We start from the raw sequence: 22,070 nt of genomic DNA, 5'->3' as shown, positions 1-22,070 counted from the left end.
TTTTATGATATCATTACATTTTTACATTTATTGTTGTAAAAAAAAAAAGGGGATTTGTTGTAATATAATTAAAAGAAAAACAAGTAATCTTATTAGAGTAGTTTTAATGTGACTACGTCTGTGGCGTACATGCAATGCAACTTCTGGAGATGTGTGAATGTGATCTGATCTCGAAGATGGTTCTGATGATGTTCATAAAACACAGGCCTATATGGGAGCAGTACAACGGTGTGGACTTTCTCCCTTTATCTTTATATTGGGTCTTTGTCCAGCTACTGTGAAATGTTTGGATGTGCGTAAAACCCTCCATAGTCTGCGTTGTTTTAATATTCTATGCCCACGGGGAGAAATGATGGTGCCTGTAAGTGTGATGGCCTATTTAAAATGAGTTGTTTTGATTATTTATGTTTTTAGACCTTATCAATAATTAAATTAATCTTCCTCATTGATGTTTGGCGTGTCCATGCTCAGCCGTAATGCAATTTATAGTGGGTCTAGCCCCTATGTCCGTGTGAATGCTATTGAATCCATGCAATTAATTAGAACAATGTGGAATGCAAATGGGTTCAAGTTAATGCATTTAGTATAGATAGGTCTACATTTTGTTATTTCATTTCTATAAGCTATTTAACAAACTATAACAGACTAACTTTGGAATTTAGTTGATTCCAAGGCAATACATAAAAGACCATAAATGCACAACTTGAAGCAACCAAATGTTTCACAATGGAGCATGTGCTGATTGGCCAGTGAGGGGCCATGCCTCAACACGCCCACTACTTGTTTATTCATCAAAACCCAGCCTTTTCACTACAACACCAGCAAGTGCATTGATAATTGGGATAGTGAAAATGGAAAATAATATTCCTGACTAACCCTTGAACCTATAGCACTTGCTTACGGTTTGTTAAATTAGAGCCCTCAATGTTTTCTTGGAAAGCTTGTGTTATTATATGATACAATATCAGTACTTGTTGCATTTACAACTTGTCTAAGTCCTTATCAACTGATTTGAAACCGTTTGTCTGTGGATTGACTGCATTGTTTTAATGGAATGTTGGAATATTGGCAGTCCTCTAAAACTGTCTGGCTAACAAACATATAAAGTGCAGATTGTATCAAATAATGAACTTGAAGAATTGATCTTATCACACCACTGGAAATCTATGGTTGACCAACTCCCTGACTAAAAGTTTATTGGTCACACAGTTCAGCAAGTGTTATAGCAGCGCAGCAAAATGCTTATGTTACTAGCTCCTAACAATGCAGTCAAACAGCTAGAATATTTTTAAATGCAATCGATACATATTTACATAAGCTAAACTAAGAATGATGTGAACAGCAGTGGATCCTCTGAGTGTAGAAAACATTATGAGCACCTTCCTAATATTGAGTTGAAATCCTTTTGCCCTCAGAACAGCCTCAATTCGTTGGGGCATGGACTCTACGGTCGAAAGCGTTCCACTGGGATGCTGGACCATATAGACTCCAATGCTTCCCACAGTTGTCAAGTTGGCTGGATGTCCTTTGGATAGTGGACCATTCTTGATACACGGGAAACTGTTGAGTGTGAAAAACCTAGCAGCGGTGCAGTTCTTGACGCACTCAAACCGGTGCACCTGGCATCTTCAATATTTTGACTTGCGCAATCACCTTCTGAATGGCACACCTACACAGTCCATGTCTCAATTGTCTCAAGGCTTAACAATCCTTCTTTAACCTGTGTCCTCCCCTTCATCTACACTGATTTGAAGTGGATTTAACAAGTGGCATCAATAAGGGATCATAGCTTTCACTTGGATTCTCCTTGTCAATTTGCCATGGAAAGGGCAGGTGTGGCTAAGGTTTTATACACTCAGTGTTTATTAGAGAGCTGTCAAGAATCCAGTATATAAATAAATATGTGGTGTGTAGGTTCCTGTCCATTCTAGTATTCTAATTATATGCTCACAAACACATTAACTAACACACTCATTTACTCTCTCTCAAACGCACACAATGCATGTACACTACACACTGAACTGTACACCTTTCTATCGATGCAGTTAGTCTAAGACTGAATGAGTTTGTGCACAAAAACACAACAGATAATTAACCCAATCACTTTCTATACAGTGACTCACCTTCAATTGTTTATCATGCTTAGGGCTTTACATTCACTTAGATTGCTCGTGTGTGTGTGTGAGAGAGAGTGGGGAATGCGAGAGAAAAAAAATAAGATCATTTGCTTCTCTAAAAGCACATGCATTTGCAAAGGTGTGTGTGTAAACCCTCTCCCCTCTCCCTCCAGGCCCACCTTCCGTTACTTCACCTGGCACACCTGTGTGCTGGGCATCGTGGGCTGTGCTATCATGATGTTCCTGATCAACGCTATCTACGCCTCAGCCTCCATCGCCTTCATGCTGCTTCTACTGCTGCTCATCCACTACCTCAGCCCAACCAGCAGCTGGGGCTATATCAGCCAGGCTCTCATCTTCCACCAGGTACACACACACTTCTGTTCTACATCCACTACCTCAGCTACATCAGTCTGCAGAACATTGACATGACATCATCTCGGAATTTATCCTATTACCAGGTTCGTATACAAGGGGGCAAAAATCCCATTCGGCGTCTACCAGAATGCTAACAAAATTAGCACAAATAATAACTAATTTCCATGGAAGCTGCTAGCTAAGTATGTTAACGAGCACAAATGAAAATAAATGAATTGCAAAGACAGGCACTCTAGCTCACAAAATTATACATACAGTGCATTCGGAAAGTATTCAGACCCCTTGACTTTTTCCACATTCTGTTACGTTACAGCCTTATTCTAAAATGGATTCAATCGATTTTTTTTCTCCAAATCAAAAACAGGTTTTTAGAAATGTATGCAAATGTATTATGTGTGTGTGTGTGTGTGTGTGTGTGTGTATACATACATATACATGTGTATACATACATATACATGTATATACGTATATAGCCCTTTATGTTCCTTTTAGCAAACTCTAAGCGGGCTGTCGTGTGCATTTTTACTGAGGAGTTGCTTCCGTCTGGCCACTCTACCATAAAGGCCTGAAGATATGGCCATCCTTCTGGAAGGTTCTCCCATCTCAACAGAGGAACTCGGTCAGAGTGACCATCGGGTTCTTGGTCAACTCTCTGATCAAGGCCCTTCTCCCCCAATTGCTCAGTTTGGCCAGGCGGCCAGCTCTAGGAAGAGTCTTGGTCGTTCCAAACTTCTTCCATTTCAGAATGATGGAGGCCACTGTGTTCTTGGGGGCCTTCAATACTGCTGAAATGTTTTGGTACCCTTCCCCTGATCTGTGCCTCGACACAGTCCTGTCTCAGAGCACTACAGACAATTCCTTCGACCTCATGGCTTGGTTTTTGCTCTGACATGCACTGTCAACTGTAGGACCAAATATAGACAGGTGTCTCTTTCCAAATCATGTCCAATCAATTGAATTTACCACAGGTGGACATCAAGTTGTAGAAACATATCAAGGATGATCAATGGAAACAGAGTGCACCTGAGCTCAATTTTGAGTCTCATAGCAAGTGTCTGAATACTTTTTATGTAAATAAGGTATTTCTGTTTTTTATTTTTAATACATTTGCAAACATTTCTAAACCTGTTTTTGCTTTGTTGTTATGTGGTACTGTGTGCAGATTGAGGATTTTTTTATTTAATACATTTTAGAATATGGTTGTAACAAAATGTGGAACAGGGGAATGTCTGAATACTTACCGAATGCACTGGAGGTAGGAGCTATCGAATGTCATTTTTGGTGAGTTTGGACATTTCCAAGCGAATGTGAACAAGAGACATTGTGCAAAGGACCAAATATTTTTTTGCATTAATCGCTGTACAGAACTCATCCAAAGGGCACAATATGATGCCCTGTCACCTTATTAATTCAGCCTTTTACCAAAAAAAAGTAGCTAGTTAAACTTAGGGGTTGCATTAATGCAGAACTCTGTTTTTCACACAATAAATAAAAACTAATCTTGCTGCGTTTTGGAAACGCAGATATAAAATGCTTCTTGTTGTAATTTCTGTTCGGCATCAGACATATTTTGTGCTTCAGTTGCACGTCTCCATTCGGATGAGAATTCTCTAACAGGCATTCCCAGCAGACTCCACTCTGACTGGCGTGAAGCTACTTTTCTCTGGTACTTTTCTCAGTGTAGCCAGCCTGCTTTTCTCTGGTAAAATTCAATATTAACTTTAAAACATTAGGGAATGTAGCTGGTTCCAGTATGGCGCCGACAGAGATGTTCCCTTCGAGTTCTTAGGAAAGTATGAAGTATTTTTTTAGTGTTATTTCTTACATTTAGTACCCCAGGAAATCTTAAGTCTTATTACGTACAGCTGGAAAGAACTATTGGATATAAGAGCAATGTCAACTTACCAACATTGCGACCAGGAATATGACTTTCCCGAAGCGGATCCTCTGTTCGGACCACCACCCAGGACAATGGAGCGAATTCCAGTAGTCGACCCAAAACAATGACAACGATAAAGCAGCCACCTGGCCAGGCTCCGTAGACGTGCACACCACTCCCGAGTATACTACTAGCCAATGTCCAGTCTCTTGACAACAAGGTAGACAAAATTCGAGCAACGGTTGCCTTCCAGAGAAACATCAGAGATTGTAACATGTCCGTTTCACGGAAATATGGCTCTCTCGGCATATGTTGTCGGAATCGGTTCAGCCACCGGGCTTCTCCATACATTGCGCCGACAGAGATAAACACCTCTCTGGGAAGAGGAAGGGCGGGGGTGTATTCTTCATGATTAACGACTCATGGCGTAATCATAACATACAGGAACTCAAGTCCTGCTCACCCGATCATGAATTCCTTAAAATCAAGTGCCGGCATTTTACCTACCAAGAGAATTCTCTTAGGTTATAGTTATAACAGCTGTGTACATTCCCCCTCAAGCAGACACCAAGATGGCCATCAAGGAACTTCACTAGACTAAATGCAAACTGGAAAACATACATCCTGAGACTGCATTTGTTGTAACTGGGGAATTTAACAATCTAAATTCTTCCAGCATATTGATTGTGCTACGCGCAAGCGCAGCACCCTTCGCCACTGCTGATCGTGGACTTCAGGAAACCGCATAGGGAGCACCCCCCTATCGACATCGAAGGGACAACATTTTTTAAGTACACATCAACGACAAACTGAAATGGTCCACCCACACAGACAGTGTGGTGAAGGTGCAAGAGCGCTTCTTCAACCTCAGGAGGCTGAAGAAATTTGGCTTGTCACCCAAAACCCTGACAAATTTTTAAATGCACAATCGAGAGCATCCTGTCGGGATGTATCACAGCCTGGTACGGCAACTGCACCTCCCTCAACCGCAAGGCTGTCCAGAGGGTGGTGCAGTCTGCACAATGCATCACTGGTGGCAAACTACCTGCCCTCCATGACACCTACAGCACCCAATGTCACAGGAAGGCCAAAAATATCATCCAAGGACATCAACCACCCGAGCCACTGCCTATTCACACTGCTACCATCCAGAAGGCGAGGTCAGTACAGGTGCATCAAAGCTGGGACGGAGAGACTGAAAAACAGCTTCTATCTCAAGGCCAACAGACTGTTAAACCTCAATCACCAACTCCGAGACGCTGCTGCCTACATGGAGACCCAATCACTGGACACTTTAATAAATGGATCACTAGTCACTTTAAACAATGCACTTGAAATAATACCACTTTAATAATGTTTGCATATCTTGCATTACTCATATCACATGTATGTACTGTATTTTATACTATCTATTGCTCCTTGCCTATGCCTCGCGGCCATCACTCATCTATATACTTATATGTACATATTCTCATTCACCCCTTTAGGTGTGTGTGTATTAGGTAGTTGTTAGGGAATTGTTGGATTACTTGTTAGATATTACTGCGCTGTCAGAACTAGAAGCACAAGCATTTTACTACACTTGCATTAACATCTGCTAACCATGTGTACAGTTGAAGTCGGAAGTTTACATACACTTAGGTTGAAGTCATTAACTCGTTTTTCAACCACTCCACAAATTTCTTGTTAACAAACTTTAGTTTTGGCAAGTCGTTTAGGACATCTACTTTGTACATGACACAAGTCATTTTTCCAACAATTGTTTACAGACATATTATTTCACTTATAATTCACTGTATCACTATTCCAGTGGGTCAGAAGTTTACAAGTTTGCAAGCCGAAGAACACCATCCCAACCATGAAGCACGGGGATGGCAGCATCATGTTGTGGGGGCGCTTTGCTGTTGGAGGGACTGGTGCACTTCACAAAATAGATGGCATCATGAGAATGGAAAATTGTGGCTACATTGAAGCAACATCTCAAGTCATCAGTCAGGAAGTTAAAGCTTGCTCGCAAATGGTGTCTTCCTAATGGACAATGACCCCAAGCATACTTCCAAAGTTGTGGCAAAATGGCTTAAGGACAACAAAGTCAAGGTACTGGAGTGGCCATCACAAAGCTCTGACCTCAATCCTATCGAACATTTGTGGGCAGAACTGAAAAGGCGTGTGCGAGCAAGGAGGCCTACAAACCTGACTCAGTTACACCAGCTCTGTCAGGAGGAATTCGACCAAATTCACCCAACTTATTGTGGGACGCTTGTGGAAGGCTACCTGAAACGTTTGACCCAAGTTAAACAATTTAAAGGCAATGCAACCAAATACTAATTGAGTATATGTAAACTTCTGACCCACTGGGAATATGATGAAGGAAATTAAAGCTGAAATATATAATTCTCTCTATTATTCTGACATTTCACATTCTTAAAATAAAGTAGTGATCCTAACTGACCTAAGACAGAGAATTTTTACTAGGATTAAATGTCAGGAATTGTGAAAAATGGAGTTTAAATGTATTTAGCTATGGTGTGTGTAAACTTCCGACTTCAACTGTATGTGACAAATCAAATTTGATATGATAAACATTAGAAATATGGCCATGCATTGTTCTTGCAAAAAATACCTTGCTTTTTCATTGTAAGCTCATTTACTTGTGTGTTTGCCAGCAAAATAGCGTTGCACTTTGGTTGTCATCTGATGAAAATGAAGCTTTTTTCTGGCTCAACTGTTCTGGGGGATTATGCTAAGCTTCACAACGTAAAATAATGTGACGGGTGAAATAAAGAACACAATCAGCTTCATCTCTTAACGTGTTGCAGGTATTTACTTAAAGTAGCTGCATATATAAACATTTATGGAAACACTTCAAACAAATAGTTTCAATGGTATTGGCATTATTGAAAAACCATCCTGTGGCTATTTCCAAATTACCCGGGAATATGGTATATACAATATATCGCCAGAGCCTATCATCCCAAAGTATTTGTATATGTGTCCTCTATTCTACAAGCCTTTTGCTCTAGTGTTGCCAGGAGGGACTGTTCCCAAGGTGACGGTTGCCTGGGCAGTGAAGTGCCAGGAGCCTGTCAAAAGCTAGGCTGCTCCAGGAGCATTATTACAGCCACTTAACTTATTGAGCCTTTCTCCAATGCTTCCTCTCCCCATCCCCAGGGAGAGAGGGAAACACGAGGAACGCGGAGACACTTAGTTTAAACTAACTTGTGTGTGTGTGGAGGGATTACGAGGGTGCATGTTTTGGCAGTGCTCAGTATGGATCGGTGACATTGAGGAAAGACAGAAGAAGATTAAATTCATGTGATACAGGCAAGGAGATATAAGCTGATAGTCTTGAGGGATGGGGATAGTATTGAAGGAGTGATTGACATGAAAGAAAGACATGAGTTTCTTGGTGGGTGGATAGAAAATAATGTCGAAGTTAAGAAAATATGCAAATGCAATGACGCGGGGATAGGGTGGTGAGAGGGGAGGGATTAAGAAAATATGTGATCTATCAGAAGACTGTGATGGAGATGGATCACAAGAGGGGGACTGAGTGAGGGACAGCTGGAGCGGTAGATGAGTGGAGGAGGCAGAAGCACGTTGACTCAGGAACTCTCTCGGTTTGGCAAAAACTTTGATAATGACTCTAATGATGATAATGTTTGTTTAGCATTCTCATCATTAGCTGTATGTACACACACACACACGTACTCTCACAGAAACATACATACACACGCATTCACACAAATTATTCACGTGGGGTTTTGGTAATCGGTAAACCGTGTATCATAGCGTTTTATTTTTGAAATACTTTTGTTAGATCAGTAATTAGGGAGATTTGATACTATGTGAAACCTAGAATCGACTACACGTCTTACACATATGCAGTCATGCCCCTTCAGTGATCACGCCATGGAAGTCATGCCCCCATTCAGTGATCACGCCATGGAAGTCATGCCCCATCAGTGATCACGCCATGGAAGTCATGCCCCATCAGTGATCACGCCATGGAAGTCATGCCCCATTCAGTGATCACGCCATGGAAGTCATGCCCCTTCAGTGATCACGCCATGGAAGTCATGCCCCATCAGTGATCACGCCATGGAAGTCATGCCCCATCAGTGATCACGCCATGGAAGTCATGCCCCATCAGTGATCACGCCATGGAAGTCATGCCCCCATTCAGTGATCACGCCATGGAAGTCATGCCCCATTCAGTGATCACGCCATGGAAGTCATGCCCCATCAGTGATCACGCCATGGAAGTCATGCCCCATCAGTGATCACGCCATGGAAGTCATGCCCCATCAGTGATCACGCCATGGAAGTCATGCCCCTTCAGTGATCACGCCATGGAAGTCATGCCCCATCAGTGATCACGCCATGGAAGTCATGCCCCATTCAGTGATCACGCCATGGAAGTCATGCCCCTTCAGTGATCACGCCATGGAAGTCATGCCCCATCAGTGATCACGCCATGGAAGTCATGCCACATTCAGTGATCACGCCATGGAAGTCATGCCCCATTCAGTGATCACGCCATGGAAGTCATGCCCCTTCAGTGATCACGCCATGGAAGTCATGCCCCTTCAGTGATCACGCCATGGAAGTCATGCCCCATCAGTGATCACGCCATGGAAGTCATGCCCCCATTCAGTGATCACGCCATGGAAGTCATGCCCCATTCAGTGATCACGCCATGGAAGTCATGCCCCATCAGTGATCACGCCATGGAAGTCATGCCCCATCAGTGATCACGCCATGGAAGTCATGCCCCTTCAGTGATCACGCCATGGAAGTCATGCCCCTTCAGTGATCACGCCATGGAAGTCATGCCCCATCAGTGATCACGCCATGGAAGTCATGCCACATTCAGTGATCACGCCATGGAAGTCATGCCCCATTCAGTGATCACGCCATGGAAGTCATGCCCCTTCAGTGATCACGCCATGGAAGTCATGCCCCATCAGTGATCACGCCATGGAAGTCATGCCCCATCAGTGATCACGCCATGGAAGTCATGCCCCATCAGTGATCACGCCATGGAAGTCATGCCCCATTCAGTGATCACGCCATGGAAGTCATGCCCCATCAGTGATCACGCCATGGAAGTCATGCCCCATCAGTGATCACGCCATGGAAGTCATGCCCCATCAGTGATCACGCCATGGAAGTCATGCCCCATCAGTGATCACGCCATGGAAGTCATGCCCCATTCAGTGATCACGCCATGGAAGTCATGCCCCATTCAGTGATCACGCCATGGAAGTCATGCCCCATTCAGTGATCACGCCATGGAAGTCATGCCCCATTCAGTGATCACGCCATGGAAGTCATGCCCCATTCAGTGATCACGCCATGGAAGTCATGCCCCATTCAGTGATCACGCCATGGAAGTCATGCCCCATTCAGTGATCACGCCATGGAAGTCATGCCCCCATTCAGTGATCACGCCATGGAAGTCATGCCCCCATTCAGTGATCACGCCATGGAAGTCATGCCCCCATTCAGTGATCACGCCATGGAAGTCATGCCCCATTCAGTGATCACGCCATGGAAGTCATGCCCCATCAGTGATCACGCCATGGAAGTCATGCCCCATCAGTGATCACACCATGGAAGTCATGCCCCATCAGTGATCACACCATGGAAGTCATGCCCCATCAGTGATCACGCCATGGAAGTCATGCCCCATTCAGTGATCACGCCATGGCCCCATTCAGTGATCACGCCATGGCCCCATTCAGTGATCACGCCATGGCCCCATTCAGTGATCACGCCATGGCCCCATTCAGTGATCACGCCATGGCCCCATTCAGTGATCACGCCATGGCCCCATTCAGTGATCACGCCATGGCCCCATTCAGTGATCACGCCATGGCCCCATTCAGTGATCACGCCATGGCCCCATTCAGTGATCACGCCATGGCCCCATTCAGTGATCACGCCATGGCCCCATTCAGTGATCACGCCATGGCCCCATTCAGTGATCACGCCATGGCCCCATTCAGTGATCACGCCATGGCCCCATTCAGTGATCACGCCATGGCCCCATTCAGTGATCACGCCATGGAAGTCATGCCCCCATTCAGTGATCACACCATGGAAGGGTGGAAGGAACATAATGTTTTCAGAGATTTTTAATAGGCCCATTGTCTTGAATATCTGTAGATTGGTGGCCATTTGGACCTAGTATTTGCTCATTATTTCTATGGTTGGCTATGTAACAGGAATTAATATAGGATAGGAAGGTTTGTTTTCCAGACATGGAATGTTTCAACATTGGTCTTGTAGATATAATTACAGCTCTGTGATTTTATGTAATGAGAATATGACGGGAGGTCGCAGTACTGCCATTCCATAATGCCAACTGTCTCTTCATGACCACTACACACCCCTCCTACACACTCCCTGGTCTGTAGTCTCTGCCACAGTCTCATGTGTTAATGGGATTCTGATTCTGGATCCAATTTATGTCTGCAGTGGTGGAATCCTTCTGATTAGACCACAGACAGACCCACACGCTCACTCTGCAGACAAGGGGCGTTGTGTGGGATGTGCATAGGAACACATGTACGAAGAAAGTAAAGGAAGGGTTTTATGCAGCGAGAGTGGCCAACTTAAGCCATGTACATCATGGTTTCTAGTTGCCAGTAGTAACCGGCTTTTGTTTGTGATTTAGCCAACTCCTCTGTGGTTTGTTGTTATACCATACATATACATAATGTACAGTCGTAGCCAAAAGTTTTTAGAATGATACAAATATTCATTTTCACAAAGTTTGCTGCTTCAGTGTCTTTAGATATTTTTGTCAGATGTTACTATGGAATACTGAAGTATAATGACAAGCATTTCATAAGTGTCGAAGGCTTTTATTGACAATTACATGAAGTTGATGCAAAAAGTCAATATTTGCAGTGTTGGCCCTTCTTTTTCAAGACCTCTGCAATCTGCCATGGCATGCTGTCAATTAACTTCTGGGCCACATCCTGACTGATGGTAGCCAATTCTTGCATAATCAATGCTTGGGGTTTGTCAGAATTTGTGGGGTTTTGTTTGTCCACCCACATCTTGAGGGTTGAATTTCCTGGCCATAGACCCAAAATATCTATGTTTTGTTCCCCGAGCCACTTAGTTATCACTTTTGCCTTATGGCAAGGTGCTCCATCATGCTGGAAAAGGCTTTGTTCGTCACCAAACTGTTCCTGGATGGTTGGGAGAAGTTGCTCTCGGAGGATGTGTTGGTACCCTTCTTTATTCATGGCTGTGTTCTTAGGCAAAATTGCGAGTGAGCCCACTCCCTTGGCTGAGAAGCAGTCCCACACATGAATGGTCTCAGGATGCTTTACTGTTGGCATGACACAGGACTGATGGTAGCGCTCACCTGGTCTTCTCCGGACAAGCATTGTTCCAGCTGCCCCAAACAATCGGAAAGGGGATTCATCAGAAAACATGACTTTACCCCAGTCCTCAGCAGTCCAATCCCTGTACCTATTGCAGAATATCAGTCTGTCCCTGATGTTTTTCCTGGAGAGAAGTGGCTTCTTTGCTGCCCTTCTTGACACCAGGCCATCCTCCAAATGTCTTCGCCTCACTGTGTGTGCAGATGCACTCACACCTGCCTGCTGCCATTCCTGAGCAAGCTCTGTACTGGTGGTGCCCCGATCCCACAGCTGAATCAACTTTAGGAGATGGTCTTGGCACTTGCTGGACTTTCTTGGGCGCCCTGAAGCCTTCTTCACAACAATTGAACCGCTCTCCTTGAAGTTCTTTATGATCCGATAAATGGTTGATTTAGGTGCAATCTTACTGGCAGCAATATCCTTGCCTGTGAAGCCCTTTTTGTGCAAAGCAATGATGATGGCACGTGTTTCCTTGCAGGTAACCACAGTTGACAGAGGAAGAACAATGATTCTAATTACCACTCTCCTTTTTGAAGCTTCCAGTCTGTTATTTGAACTCGATCAGCATGAGAGAGTGATCTCCAGCCTTGTCCTCGTCAACACTCACACCTGTGTTAATGAGAGAATCACCGACATGTCAGCTGGTCCTTTTGTGGCAGGGCTGAAATGCAGTGGAAATGTTTTTGGGGGATTCAGTTCATTTGCATGGCAAAGAGGGACTTTGCAATTAATTGCTATTCATCTGATCACTCTAAGTAACATTCTGGAGTATATTCAAATTGCCATCATACAAACTGAGGCAACAGACTTTGAAAATTAATATTTGTGTCATTCTCAAAACCTTTGGCCACGACTATATGACATGAACATGTATGATATAACAATGAACAACTGGGGAGTTTGCCAAAGAATCTGGCCACTAAGCTACAATAGTAGCAACATGCCTTGGCAACCAAGCTACAGATGTAGGATCTTAATTTGATTACGCTTTTTGTTGAATTTTACTGCTGTGCAGGAACCGCAGATGAGCTTAGTGATTTACTTAAATTAACTTAAATCCCACACTAACACATTGTTATATTAACAGTATTACACTTTTCATGTAGCCTACTTTTGGCTGGCTAATAGCCTAACCATCGATTAAGAAAAATGATGGCCAAAAATGTCAGTCCTGTTGCGGCAGGATTATTTTGCTGTGACGATATTGGTCAAATTATGATCCTACATCTATGTTGCTACCATTTAGCATTCCAGTCCTGATAACTATTGTGTGTGCACTATAGATCAGTGGTTCCTAACCATAGTAAGGAGTACTTGGCCTATCTACAGGGGGTACTTGAGAAGGCTCATGAGACCATAGGCCTACTGGTAAAATGTTTGAGGGGGTACTCCGGGCAGAGCAAAATTCAGTCAGTGGTACAGTAACTGAAAAAAGGTTTGGCTCCACTGCTATACAGTATACAGCTCTGTTGTAACGTAACTCTCGGTCTCTCCCTCCAGGTGCGTAAGTACCTGTTGATGTTGGACGTGCGTAAGGACCATGTGAAGTTCTGGAGACCCCAGCTGTTGCTGATGGTGTCTAACCCTCGTAGCAGTGTAGGTCTCATCACCTTCATCAACGACATCAAGAAGAGTGGTCTCTATGTCCTGGGACATGTACAGCTGGGAGACCTGGGTAAGAGGAAACACGGAGATGTTTGTTTTTTAAGAATAAAGAAGCCTTTTACGTTTCCCTTCTGTTATTCTCCCAGAGTGGCTGAATACCTCTGTCATCCATCACAGTTCAGGCTTGTTGGTGAATGTCTAGTGGAATTGTGTTCGGCTGAGTTGATGTCAAACCAATGTTTGAAGAAGTATGTCTCTGACTTGGCTAGTACAGTAACTAAAGCTATATGTGTGGTAAGCCAGTCTGCTTACTAATGTGTGAAGTTTATTCGTTCACGGAAATGGTTCGCTCTGACAGTGAGTCACATTGTCGTAGCTCGCTAAATAAACCATGGGTGCCAGTATCTCAGAAACGGTCGGCCTCCTGTGCTTTTCACGCAGTGCCTAGGGTTTACTGAGAAGGGTGCGACAAACCAAAAACATCCGGTCAGCGGCAGTCCTGTGGGCGAAAACCGCTCGTTAATGAGGTCGAAGAAAAATGGCAAGAATAGTGCAAGCTAACAGGTGGGCCACAAATGGTCAAATAACCGTTCAGTATAGCAGTGGTGTCTCGCCCTCTCTCGGGGCGCCTCTCGCCCTCTCTCGGGGCGCCTCTCGCCCTCTCTCGGGGCGCCTCTCGCCCTCTCTCGGGGCGCCTCTCGTGTCTCGTTCTCTCGTGTCTTGTGTTTTTCTGTGGCACTGCACAATCAGGTCACTACACAGAGAAATAACTTAACCTCTCATTCTCTGAGGACTTGGCAGATAATGGCCCCTGGCCAAAATGTTTGCACAGATACTGATGTTTTGTTTCTCTCGCTCTCTCCATCCTACCCTCACCCCCCTCTCGCTCTCCTTCTCCACCCCCCCTCTCTCGATTGATACTCCCACCACCCCTTCTCGCTCTTTCTCTCAGACACGTTACCGTCCAACCCTCTCCAGTGCCGTTATGACTCATGGTTGTCTCTGGTGGACCACCTCAACATCAAGGCATTTGTCAACCTCACCCTGGCTGACTCAGTACGGCATGGAGTCCAACATCTACTCTTCATCTCTGGCCTAGGTCAATGATTATATTCACTACTCTCTGATACCATGCACTCTATTAGCTGTAACTGGCCCAACTGTCATTCATACACCTCTTTTACGATCACACCCATTCACTCATCTCTCCCTCTGTCTCTCAAGGTGGGATGAGGCCCAACACATTGGTCTTGGGTTTCTATGATGACTGCACTCCCAAAGACAAACTCACTGACCCCGCCCTCACTGCCACCGTCCCCACTCAGGACCCAGAGGACGAACGCCCGCCCTACCACTTCCCCACCCTGCGGCCATCCAATGATGGTATGGGGGAAAACGGAAAAGTCATGGGACCCCAAGAATACGTGGCTGTGATCGCAGATGCCATGAAGATGATGAAGAATGTAGCGCTAGCCCGCTACTTCCACCAGTTCGACCGTGCCTTAACCATCTCCTCGTCCCCAGGGAAGGGTGCTCTGTACGTGGACGTGTGGCCCGTCAACCTGCTGAGACCAGACAGCTCCAGCTATGTAGACACCTGCTCCCTCTTCCTGCTCCAGCTTGCCTGTGTCCTCAACATGGTCCGCGCGTGGCGCCATGCTAGACTCCGCCTTTTTCTATGTGTGGAGGAAGGGCGGAGCATGCGAGGCTCTGAGGAAAAGCTGGGTCAGCTGCTGAAGGAACTGAGGATCAAAGCCAATGTGTACACTGTGCCCTGGGACCAGCAGGTGGCGCTACACTGGCAGAGGCAGGGTGAGGCGGGCAAGAGGAGGCCTACCCGCCAGTCACAGAGAGAGGAGGAGGGGCTGGGGAAGAGGGGGTTGTTTGAGGAGAATGGAGGCGTGAATAGCTTCCCTAGCAACGCCACAAGGCTGTCTGATGAGTATCTGTTGGCGGTTAATAGGTTGATCCTGGATCAGGCCTGCCCCCCTCCGGCCGTGCGTTTCCTGTATTTGCCCCACCCCCCGGCTGACACGCAGCACTACACGGCCTACCTCCGCCAGCTAGACCTGCTCACAGAGGACCTGGGTCCTACCCTGCTCATACACGGGGTTACACCTGTCCTCACCACTGACCTCTAACACCTGAACTCTCACCAACTGATCCCTGATTAAACCCTCATCCCCTTACCAAATTGCTGCAGGTGGAAGCGCTACTTAGACAAAGCTCAAGGATCCACTTACCTTCCCCAAAGCTGTACTAATATACAAAAGTATGTGGACACCCCTTCAAATAAGTGGATTTGGCTATTTCAGCCATGCTCGTTGTTGACATGTGTATAAAATCGAGCACACAGCCATGCAATCTCCATACACAAACAGGCAGTGTTATGGCCCGTACTGAAGAGATCCGTGACTTTCAACGTGGCACTGTCATAGGATGCCACCTTTCCAACAAGTCAGTTCGTCAAATTTCTGCATTGCCCCAGTCAACTGTAAGTGCTGTTATTGTGAAGTGGCAACGTCTAGGAGCAACAACGGCGCAGCCGTGAAGTGGTAGGCCACACAAGCTCACAGAACGGGACCGCCGAGTGCTAAGATCACCATGCACAATGCCCAGCATCGGCTGGAGTGGTGTAAAGCTCACCGCCATTAGACTCTGGTGCAGTGTAAACGCGTTCTCTGGAGTAATGAATTACGCTTCACCATCTGGCAGTCCAACGGACTAATCTGGGTTTTGCGGATGCCAGGAGAACGCTACCTCCCCAAATGCAGAGGGCTAACTGTAAAGTTTGGTGGAGGAGAAATGGTCTGGGGCTGTTTTTCATGGTTCGGGCAAGGAAATCTTAACACTAAAGCATACAATGACATTCTTGATGATTCTGTGCTTCCAACTTTGTGGCAACAGTTTGGGAAAGTCTGTTTCCTGTTTCAGCATGACAATGCCCCAGTGCACAAAGTGAGGTCCATACAAAAATGGTTTGAGATCGGTGTGGAAGAACTTGACTGGCCTGCACAGAGGCCTGACCTCAACCTGACCTTTTGTGATGAATTGGAACGCCGACTGTGAGCCAGGCCTATCGCCCAACATCAGTGCCCCACATCACTAATGCTCTTGTGGCTGAATGTAAGCAAATTCCCGTAGCAATGTTCCAACATCTAGTGGAAACGTTTCCCAGTAGAGTGGGGGCTGTTGCTCCACTCTAATATTAATGCCCATGATTTTGGAATGAGATGTTCAACAAGCAGATAGATGTTCACATACTTTGGTGATCTAGTGTATTTCCTCCGTTCCCCTATCCTCCTTATGAATATGGAAGGTGTTGCACTGGCCAAAAAGTAAATAATAATGCTTAAAGGGGACTGAAGTCTGACACTGCCAAGTCATTGGAGCTCAGTAAAAGGTTTTCTTTTCTGAAATCACCATTTTTGTCTTTAATACAGAATCAGAAACGTGACCTTAAGTTTACAGTTAAAATATGAAAATCCAGCAATCTGTTTAATGGGACTGTTATGGAACTCTAGTCCGCTCCTCTCCATGGAATCCCATGGATGTTTACTGAAGGGATATCTATTCTATATAGATCTATCTCATCTCCATGGAGCCCTTCTATTGGACACTACACTCCTATGCAAAGAATGCTGGGGTATGACCGGTACTATACAGCTCAGTAACTTGTTGCTGGAACACGCACATTTTAAAAGCACCATCCAAATCATCATGTTTCAAAGTGTTTATATTGTAACTAAATAAAGCTATTTTGTAACAGTTCTGTGTCTTTATTTTCATTTCACTGTCTCATCATTGTGCATTAGTTTTGAGTAAGCCAGTAATTTATCTAAACAGTGTTGATTGATGTGTGTTCACGGTTAACTAAACTGAAGAAAAATATAAACGCAACATGTAAAATGTTGGTCCCATGTTTCATGAACTGAAATAAAAGATCCCAGAAATGTTCCATACACACACACATTATTTCTCTCAATTTTTGTGCACACATTTGTTTACATCCCTGTTCGTGAGCATTTCTCCTTTGCCAAGATAATCCATCCACCTGACAGGTGAGGAATATCAAGAAGCTGATGAAACAGCATTATCATTACACAGGTGCACCTTGTGATGGGGACAATAAAAGGCCACACTAAATTGTGCAGTTTTGTCACAATGCCATAATTGGCATGCTTGACTGCAGGATTGTCCACCAGAGAATTGAATGTTAATTTCTCCACCATAAGCCACCTCATGTGGTTTTAAAGAATTTGTATGTCCAATCGCTGCAGACCACATATAACCATGCCAGCCCAAGGCCTCCACATCCCAGGACCTCCACATCCGGTTTCTTCACCTGCGGGAGAATTTGCAGATGTCACCTTTATAAACACTTCCCCATGTAGGCGGTGGGGTTATGGTATGGGCAGGCATAAGCTACGGACAACAAACACAATTGCGTTTTTTCTATGGCCATTTGAATACACAGATATCTTGATGAGATCCTGAAGATCATTGTCGTGCCATTCATCCACTGCCATCACCTCATGTTTCAGCATGATAATGCACAGCTCCTTACTGCAAAGATCTGTACACGATTCCAAGAAGTTGAAAATACTCACCAAACATGTCACCCATTGAGCAGGTTTGTGATGCTCTGGATCGAAGTGTATGACTCCGTGTTCCAGTTTCCGCCAATATCCAGCAACTTTGCACGGCCATTGAATTGGAGTGGGGCAACACTCCACAAGCTACAATCAATGGCCTGATCAACTATATGCAGAGATGTGTCACGTTGCATGAGGCAAATGATGGTTGCACCAGATACTGACTGGTTTTCTAAACCATGCCCATATCCTTTTTTTAAGGTATCTTTGACCAACAGATTCATATCTGTATTCCCAGTCATTCATAGATTAGGGCCTAATTCATTTATTTAATAGGGCCTAATTAATTTAAATAGACTTTTTCCTTGTATGAACTGTTGCATTTTGCGTTTATATTTTATTCAGTGTACATATAAGGACACTGAGGTCCGGACCTCAGCAATGTTTTCTAATTTGAAAAAAAAAAAATTAAAATATGTCTTGTACACTAAAGAAAATCGATCACTGGTCAAGGTCAACACCTAAATATTGCTCCTAGCGTTGATCAAAGCTCAGAACGCTAATATTCTTGATCTCCATTCTACACGCGCCTGCCTCTGCGAATGAGTGGAATCATGAACAGTTTGTTCGATATGTTCGCATGCGTCCCCCGGATTTGACTTTTTAGCAGCACATTCGCCACTCTCTCAAACGGTTGATTCTGCTCTCTGGTGGCACAGGCCGAAGACTTGAGACGTGAAACAAACTAACCCAGCTTGAAGTGAGCGAGTCGGCTCAAGTTGAGACGCTGCTGACAGTGTGTGTGCGAGATGCTGGACAAAAGGCCATTTTAAAACCATGTTTGTTTCAATATGACCATCTCCACATGTTCCCAATAGGCCTAAGCATACATCAAAAATCAAACAATACAGTTCTTAACCAATATAAACCAAAATATTTTATATCTCTATCGCCCACTGGAGTTTATAGTGTACCTATTACCCACCCTTTTTTACGACTACATCACTGATCAACAGAATCATAAGAAATATTCTAATAATGTGGATGTGATAAAAGCCTATTTCTGCGGGCTCTATTGGTCTGTTTGTGTTTTGTGTGGTGCTTGATTCGCAATGCCTGCAATACAAATATGAACGCGGGTGCACCTCAGCCACGCTCAAGGTACTAAACGATATCATAACCGCCATCGATAAAGGACAGTACTGTGCAGCCGTCTTCATCGACCTTGCCAAGGCTTTCGACTCTGTCAATCACCATATTCTTATCGGCAGACTCAGTAGCCTCGGGTTTTCGGATGACTGCCTTGCCTGGTTCAACAATTACTTTGCAGACAGAGTTCAGTGTGTCAAATCGGAGGGCATGCTGTCCGGTCCTCTGGCAGTCTCTATGGGGGTGCCACAGGGTTCAATTCTGGGGCCGACTCTTTTCTCTGTATATATCAATGATGTTGCTCTTGCTGCGGGCGATTCCCTGATCCACCTCTACGCAGACGACACCATTCTATATACTTCCGGCCCGTCCTTGGACACCGTGCTATCTAACCTCCAAACGAGCTTCAATGCCATACAACACTCCTTCCTTTTCCTCCAACTGCTCTTAAACACTAGTAAAACCAAATGCATGCTTTTCAACCGTTCGCTGCCTGCACCTGCACGCCTGACCAGCATCACCACCCTGGATGGCTCCGACCTTGAATATGTGGACATCTATAAGTACCTAGGTGTCTGGCTAGACTGTAAACTCTCCTTCCAGACTCACATCAAACATCTCCAATCGAAAATCAAATCAAGAGTCGGCTTTCTATTCCGCAACAAAGTCTCCTTCACTCACGCCGCCAAACTTACCCTAGTAAAACTGACTATCCTACCTACGATCCTCGACTTCGGCGACGTCATCTACAAAATTGCTTCCAACACTCTACTCAGCAAACTGGATGCAGTTTATCACAGTGCCATCCGTTTTGTCACTAAAGCACCTTATACCACCCACCACTGCAACCCGTATGCTCTAGTCGGCTGGCCCTCGCTACCTATTCGTCGCCAGACCGACTGGCTCCAGGTCATCTACAAGTCCATGCTAGGTAAAGCTCCGCCTTATCTCAGTTCACTGGTCACGATGGCAACACCCACCCGTAACACGCGCTCCAGCAGGTGTATCTCACTGATCATCCCTAAAGCCAACACCTCATTTGGCCGCCTTTCGTTCCAGTTCTCTGCTGCCTGGGACTGGAATGAATTGCAAAAATCGCTGAAGTTGGAGACTTTTATCTCCCTCACCAACGTCAAACATCTGCTATCTGAGCAGCTAACCGATCGCTGCCTCTGTACATAGTCTATCGGTAAATAGCCCACCCATTTTTACCTACCTCATCCCCATACTGTTTTTATTTATTTTATTTTCTGCTCTTTTGCACACCAATATCTCTACCTGTACATGACCATCTGATCATTTATCACTCCAGTGTTAATCTGCAAAATTGTAATTATTCGCCTACCTCCTCATGCCTTTTGCACACAATGTATATAGACTCTCCCTTTCTCTACTTTATTATTGACTTGTTAATTGTTTACTCCATGTGTAACTCTGTTGTTGTCTGTTCACACTGCTATGCTTTATCTTGGCCAGGTCGCAGTTGCAAATGAGAACTTGTTCTCAACTAGCCTACCTGGTTAAATAAAGGTGAAATTAAAAAATTAAAAAAATGCCAGTGAATGCTGGGGGGAGGAGCTATAGGAGGATGGGCTCACTAATGGCTGGAATGAAATAAATGTAACGGAGTCAATTCCATTTATGCCATTACAATGAGCCCGTTCTCCTATAGCACCTCCCACCAGCCTCCACTGATGAACACTGAGAAAAGATAGATCAATGTAAAGAGTGGATGATTTTAGGCAATTAATTATTATAACTGATCACTGAACACTGATCACTGATGCTACGTGTCAGTGTGAATCATTTAATCTCAAACCCTGGTTGTTGCCCTGTCTATGGTAACCTTTGGGTGTGTCGAGGTTAATTAGTTAATGTGTCTTGCAGCTGTAGGCCTTGTGCCAACTGTGCTGTGTTTCTCAAATAAACTAGACTTGGATGGGGAGGCTCCAGTCCAGACAGACAAGCCCAGACAAATTGCTCTGTCCCCTAGCTGGCAACTATAAAATAAATGGAGGTAAGGTAAGGGAGAGATATGAAAAATGACCCAACAACCATGAATACCTGGTCAGAAAACGGAGCTGAACAGTGCTGTAGAAGACATGGTATTTGGTGTAAGATTTCTCTATTTGCCCTGAAAAGGTCAAAGAAAGTGTGTGATGTGTGTAATGTGTTTGTATGATCAGAGAGCCTCAATTTCCTCTGACAGTTTTCTAACAAGAGAACTTTTATTGCTCTGGGATAGTAGGAAATAGGGAGTGCAGTCAGAGTGGATTGGGGAGGGGGGTCTCACTGTTAGGGTCCTGGCTATGTGTTGGGGTGTTGCGGTGCCCCTGGTGTACAACAGACTTGAAACCCTGTTCAGAGGGGCAACATGTCACACTCACCAAGACTCACACTGCCAACCACTGACCACTGGGCACACCACAGGGACACATCATTTATACATACCCACTGATCACTTTGATTTAGCACTCTCCTCTGATCCGATCTCTCTCTCGTCTCGCTCTCTCTCCCTCTCTCTCTCTCCTATCTTCTCGCTCTCTCCTCTTTCTCCTCCATCTCTTCTACCTCTCTTCTCTCCTCTCTCTCTTTCTATCTATCTCAGGGAATGAGTTATATCAGAATGCCAATGGTTTCATCTGGTTAATTTTACATGAGATGCAGATTGTCAGAGTCATCAGAAGGATAGAAGGGACTTGGGACTTGGTCACACTGATGCTAGGCAGGATTAGTAATGAAGGAGAGGTGTGTTTGAGAGGGACACAAATGTAGTATGATACACAAATAAAGCAGTGAATGGAAAAGCCCTGGTATGGTACACTAATAGAAAGAGCCAACATCCCATGATGTCCCTTGAGTCAGTTCTTGTGGTAGTAATGGAGGCTGTACCTTCAATGGCTTGAACTGCCTGAAACAATTCTACTGTCATCTCAAATCTATA

General features: G+C 44.7%; 1 protein-coding gene across 1 annotated transcript in view; it reads left to right on the top strand.

The window, feature by feature from the left end:
* LOC118373519 (solute carrier family 12 member 9-like) overlaps nucleotides 1-17,150 on the top strand; it is a 64,538-nt gene extending 47,388 nt beyond the window's left edge. Inside the window, exons 10-13 of the mRNA XM_035759669.2 lie at nucleotides 2,291-2,483; nucleotides 13,278-13,452; nucleotides 14,335-14,481; nucleotides 14,607-17,150. Of these exons, the coding sequence (XP_035615562.1) occupies nucleotides 2,291-2,483; nucleotides 13,278-13,452; nucleotides 14,335-14,481; nucleotides 14,607-15,523 (1,432 nt within the window). The 3' untranslated portion in view covers nucleotides 15,524-17,150. The remainder of the gene's footprint in view (nucleotides 1-2,290; nucleotides 2,484-13,277; nucleotides 13,453-14,334; nucleotides 14,482-14,606) is intronic.
* The last annotated feature ends 4,920 nt before the right edge of the window (nucleotides 17,151-22,070 follow it).

This window comes from Oncorhynchus keta, chromosome 18 (assembly GCF_023373465.1).
Source record: "Oncorhynchus keta strain PuntledgeMale-10-30-2019 chromosome 18, Oket_V2, whole genome shotgun sequence".
In the NCBI taxonomy this organism is placed as follows: domain Eukaryota; kingdom Metazoa; phylum Chordata; class Actinopteri; order Salmoniformes; family Salmonidae; genus Oncorhynchus; species Oncorhynchus keta.
The sequence above is the reverse complement of the archived record's forward strand: the minus strand, read 5'-3'. Positions and strand labels throughout refer to the sequence as shown.